The sequence below is a fragment of the Acyrthosiphon pisum genome, chromosome X, assembly GCF_005508785.2.
Source record: "Acyrthosiphon pisum isolate AL4f chromosome X, pea_aphid_22Mar2018_4r6ur, whole genome shotgun sequence".
Classification (NCBI taxonomy): domain Eukaryota; kingdom Metazoa; phylum Arthropoda; class Insecta; order Hemiptera; family Aphididae; genus Acyrthosiphon; species Acyrthosiphon pisum.
The window spans coordinates 85,232,302-85,238,354 of NC_042493.1; the positions used below are offsets into that span (position 1 = coordinate 85,232,302).

General features: G+C 31.5%; 1 protein-coding gene across 1 annotated transcript in view; it reads left to right on the forward strand.

The window, feature by feature from the left end:
• Nucleotides 1-6,053, forward strand: part of LOC100167562 (neuroendocrine convertase 2) — a 25,954-nt gene continuing 19,901 nt past the window's right edge. Inside the window, exons 1-2 of the mRNA XM_001951221.5 lie at nt 1-146; nt 287-663. Coding sequence (XP_001951256.2) covers nt 343-663 — 321 coding nt within the window. The 5' untranslated portion in view covers nt 1-146; nt 287-342. The remainder of the gene's footprint in view (nt 147-286; nt 664-6,053) is intronic.

Sequence of the window (6,053 nt, forward strand, 5' to 3'; positions counted from 1 at the left end):
GCAGTCCTCCGTGCAAACAATATTTTCATCGTACGATCCATTCGCTCAAGCAGTCGGCGGCTCCAGTGTGTCGTGCTATCGCTGTGGATCAGGAGGTGCTTAATACACACGCGCGCGCGCACTCACATCACAGACCGTCGCTACAGGTGACTCTATACTGTATAATATTGTTATGTTGTAATTATTTTACTGTCGTTGTTGTCTACGTCAGCGTACTCAATACTGTACACCTACACGCATGATATTGTAATATTCTAATGAACTGTCGCAATGCTGTCCGATATAGGTACATCAACTGCACGTCGTATTGCCAGGCCGACCGGCGACCAGATCGCGACGACCATGACCGGGTCGGACGACATCAACGGCGATTCGGACAATGCCGGCGCCGGGGTGGGCGACGACGGCGACGGAAGGGCCCGGCGCCGCGACAAGTTTTCCGGCGGGGCGTTGCTAACCTCCGCGGCCGCGACAATGCTGTGGTGCGTCCTGTTTACAGCCTTCGTGTCGCAGCCGCGTGCCGTGGCCGGTGTTCAGCTGTACACCAACACGTTCGCTGTGAGGCTACACTCTGGCGCCCGGGACGGTACCGGGCACATAGACGAGGCGGTGGCCCACAGGGTTGCCAAGAGGGCCGGCAGCGGGTTCGAAAACATCGGCAAGGTACTACTAACGTAATATATTACACATCGTACGACAATACGTTATGTTCACCGCATTTAGATGGTATAAAATAATATAGCCGTACAATATTTTGACATTATTATTATTTATTAGACATACGCACGTATACACTCGACCAGCAGCTCGTTGGGTATCATTATCAATATACTTGGGGGTTTAGGTGGGTGCAGCGTACAGGCACTTCGCGGTGGGTGTACCGTGGCATACGCATTCGTGCATGCTATGCCTAACTTAATGTATAGCTGTGGGTAACCCCTTACGCCCCTTGTTACTCTATTATAGCAACGTTATTGCTGACGTCTGTTATTACATTTTACTGTCATAATATTAAAGTGTATGTAGAGCTTCTTAAAGGTGCATATTCGTGCATAAAATTATTTTATAATTTATCACTGGACGGAAAACATCGGAAATTTACAATAGCACCTGCTACACCGCGAGAACAACACGGTTTGAAGGCAATTATATAATCATTTGGACATAAATATTTAATCTTTTCGTCTAAATCGATTGGATTTGTATTTTCAGTGCCATCTGCGTGAAATCATGATATCGTGGCTTTGGGCGAGCATCAGGTGTATTTTAATTAAATACTGCGGTGGAGGTTAAGGGTAAATTCGGGTGGGCGGGTGAAGAGATGGTGGTATATCATAATAATATATCGACCGCTGGTGGCTGAGGTGGCTTGAGTGGGAAACGGAGTGGGTTGAGAGTTTTCGGAAAAGTATACAAGTAGGTGTAGATAGGGCGGCGGCCTTGCGTGGGGGATCAGAGGAGGTGCAGAGGGACTGGGAGTTAAACGCGGCTGTCGCTAGTCCTACTGACGTCATTGCACCCGACGGGATTTATATTTTATTCAATTTCAAAGCATCGTATTTTTATATTTATACATCTTTAATCCTATTAGATGGCGGACATATTCAATTTGGAGATGAATTCCTATATTATTACATTATGATTAAATAGATTATGCACTAATACTTTGATGTTTGGATGGACGATACGACTATAGTTATTTATTATGTCTAGTGTCTACTATAATTTATATCATGGTCCGCGTTTTAAGTTTCATTCAATTATCAGTGATGGTTTTTGAAATAGAAAATATCAACCCTTATTATTTTTATGTACACACAATCATATATAAATATTAGATGGCGGTCGGGTTACTGGCGATGGTCAGGGTTTTCCGATATTGATTGATGGACGTGTGGGTCGGAACACGTCAAAACAAATATAAGTGATGATGGTATATATTTTAATGGCTGCAACGAAAGCTTTTATGAAATGACAGAAGGTTCAAGTTGTTTAGTTGAAAAGGGGTTGACATAAATTAATTGAATGTTTGCGATTAAATATTCTCTTGGTTCTTCAATGTATTATAATATTATACATAAAATATGATATACAAAACTATAATTACTCTAGGGTTTAATTACGGGGTGGATAAAATACGATAGGTAACCATTAAAATATAATTTTTTAAATTTTTTTTTAAGTAATTAGTAAATGTAAGATTTTAAACCTTTTCGGAAGAATCACCTCTCGTCCTTGTGCTATACATTTATATATACTAGCTTTATACCTATATAATTATATAATATATTGTTCATTATTGTATCATATTATTAATTGTTCGTATAAACTATAATTATAATATTATGTTGGATTGTAGGAACTATAATACGATGTTCTATTTATTTTCAAGTTAAGTACTTTTATATCGAATATCGATTTTGATCTGTATGATGGAGAATTAATACAAATATTAAACACATTAGTCACTATTATGATACCATATTGTAGGAATACTATTTACTATAATATAGTATAAAATATGTACAATATATCATTTAGTAATGGGGTTTTACACTTTATAAAAGTATCGGTGTCTACGTGACTACGTATCTGAACTTATACAATCCTATTTTAATTTATATTTTGTAATAAATATTCGTCATTGTTATTTTAATTTTAAATAAAATGTACAGTATCTAATATCTAATCTTGTCATAATTATTATAGCCAATAAACGCAGTACGTATTATTTTTATAAATATATATACATAAATACTTGTTATAATTATATATATATATATATATATATCCTTGACTAGGAGTCCTAATCATTATAAGACACTTAAATATTCAGGTACCTACGCATTTTTTTTTACACTTTTGCATCCCCTTTCTAAGTTTTTCCTAATTTAATTACCAACTCTAGTATACCTAGGTATATTGGTAAAACTTTATAAAACTGATACATTTAATACACTATAAATTTAATAATGTAACAATGTTTTTGGTTTTGTGTTTATGGCATATTTTTACGTGAGTACAGAGTTTTGTGTTCAAAACATTTTAGTCGGGTACTAAACACATTTTTTTAATTAAAACTTATCTTTAAGACATTTTCACTTATTCCTTTATCGTTTGGTTTGGTTAAAAGTTAAGCATTTATTTTAGCTTATACTATATAGTTTATTTTATAATCATGCTTCATAAAATATATAAATTATTTTAAACACCTGTCTAAGTGAAAACAACTGGTAATGAAAAATAATAAACACTTAATTTAATGTGAAATCAATATAGATTCTTCACGCTATTTAAAATTCAATATGTATGCATATTTTAGTCTTCTATAGAATTAAAAATTATCTAAGTACTTGCGCATAAAATATGTTAAAGAATGAACAAATTTTTTAAAATCAAAGAAACGGGAGACAAATGCATTTATATTTTTTAGTTAGCTCAAACTTGAGCTCTAACGCTCTAACAGCGTCTAATGAACAAAAATATATATCATGATGCGGTAACTAATTATAATTTCTAATATATTATATTATATAATACACAGAGTGGTTTCGTTAAGCAAGCTCACCTCCTTTTTATTATAATACAAATTTTTGAAATCTTAATAACTTATACTTATAAGGACCATATTTTATATAGTTTATATCTATCAATAATTACAAGGAGTATCGTGTGGCAATAATAACCGTTTTTAAAATAATAATCACTATTTTCTTGTGTGAATTGTTAATCAGATAACTATTTTGGAAATATTGATGTAGGTATCTAATCAAGGTAAATTTAAGTTATTGCACTTTGTATAAAATATTTATCTAAGCTAAGGATAATTCATTTGAATAATATTAGTGCAGTTTTCGAATCAATCTGACAAATTCATAGTTGGGGGTGGAGGGGCAACTTCACGTAGCCCAAAGCTGTAGCGTGATAAATTTATATGGGAGGCGTATAACCTATAATATTTCAGATACATAACATATATTCTAAAAATGTAACTAAAAATAAATATACTAGGGGGAGGGGCTTAAAATCAAGGGGTCTATAGCCCTTTACCCTCCCAACGCCTGTTCGCAGCCCCTTTGCAAACTAACCGAAATGGTTTTAAACTTATAGGATTTTAATCACTTTTTTTGGAAATTTAAAAAACATGCAATTTGCAATTAGCTGTAATTTATTATCAAAATGTTGGCACATTTTAATTTCTAAACGGAGCGAAAGAATGTATTGGTTTTATAATGATGCGTGTGGTTTTTTCTACCCGTCATCATCTTTTGGGCGATAAAAATACTCAAATTTTCTATTTCAGCGTCTTTCCTGGTAGAATAATTAATATAGTTGGTACTTTAGTTAAAAGTAAAAAATTCCAAGCAGTTTTCAATTGCATCGGGGAAAAAAAAATTAGGAAAAAAATTATTTTTAAGCAAAACCGCGATTTTGTTTATTTCGAGTTATTCAAAAACTAATAACCGTAAACATTTGAAATTCTCCCCAAACGTTTATACAACCATTTTTCATACACATTATACATAAAATATCTTGACTTTTTTTTAGCTATTTACTACAAAATATGAAAGAAATTTCGATTTTTTTAAATTTTTTAAAAATTATATTATGTATTGTTCATAAATTATTTTTCGCTTGATCAAAATACTTATACTACCTAATTCTAGGTTCCTCATCTCACGTAACACAATAATGTTTTGTTATCCCCATCTCCAAGGCTGGGCAAGTTAACTATTTTTTTTAACTCGTTAAGTTAAGTTAATTTGGAAAAATGTAAGTTAAGTTTAAAGTTAAAAGTTACTTTCCTTTTTTATTTAACTTGTTAAAGTTACAAGTTAGTTGGAAAAAATAAGTAACTTAACTTAGTTAAAAATAATTTACTTTTTTTTTTTCATAGAAAACTTATAATTACACCATTTACACCTCATGTTAAAGATCTACAAATAACATAATATTATAATGTAGGTCTTTATATCTTAAAAAAATGTATTTTGTTGTAAATATTTATATATTATGAAATCCAACAAAATAATTAAATTATTTGTATATTTTAATTTTTTTACCTAAAAGTTTTCCAAAGTGATGGTAAAACTTTTAAATTTTACTTTGTTATTACCAACTATGAACTAAATATTAATAATCAAATTAATTATAAAAGTATATAATTTAACGTGATTATAAAATGAATTAACGAGTTAAGTTATAAGTTACTTTAAAAAAAAGTAATTCGTTAAGATAGAGGTTACTTCTTAAAAAAAAAGTAACTCGTTAAGTAATTTTGTTAAAAGTAACTTAACTTTTTAACTTAGCTTTAACTTTTTAACTCGTTAATGCCCAGCCTTGCCCATCTCACATATACTTATTGTGCTGAAATGTATCTATAAGTTATACCTATATTTCTTGTAAAAAAAAAAAAAGGTTCTTCATAAGTCATAAGTTGTTATAATAGCAGTTAAAAATGATTATAGATATACGCCATGTATTTTTTTTATAGCGTTTTAACTTTTAAGTTAAATTTTAAAATTATTTTGCACCTAATTAAAAATTTATAAAATGTTAAATTTTTTTAGCTAAGGTTCAAAAATGTAATACAAGTTTACTCGTGTGTACTTTCTATAGGAACAAAATAATCTTTGATTTATATATATATATAGGGCGTCCCGTGAGGATATATCCATTAGCCGTATATGTGGACTCGTCCCCGAACAATAACCGGTCTATTGCCGTTTTACCTATAAACTAAAGAAAAGGTGGGTTAGTGAATTTCGCTCTGCTGTACAGTAGGTTACAAGTGGGTCACTGTATAATGGATGGTATTAAATTTGAATTCAATGATATAATATCGTTGTATAAGAAAAACGATTCTGAGCGGAGACGGTATGTCAGTCTAGGTACAAGACATAATATTATATTATAGTCTATAATATTTAAAAAAAATTGACCTATTATAGGTACCTATAATAAATTCCAAATTAATCATATCGTAATATCTATTAGGTACTTATAACGCTTTATACATCAACAACAAACCGTGATACTATCATAGATATATC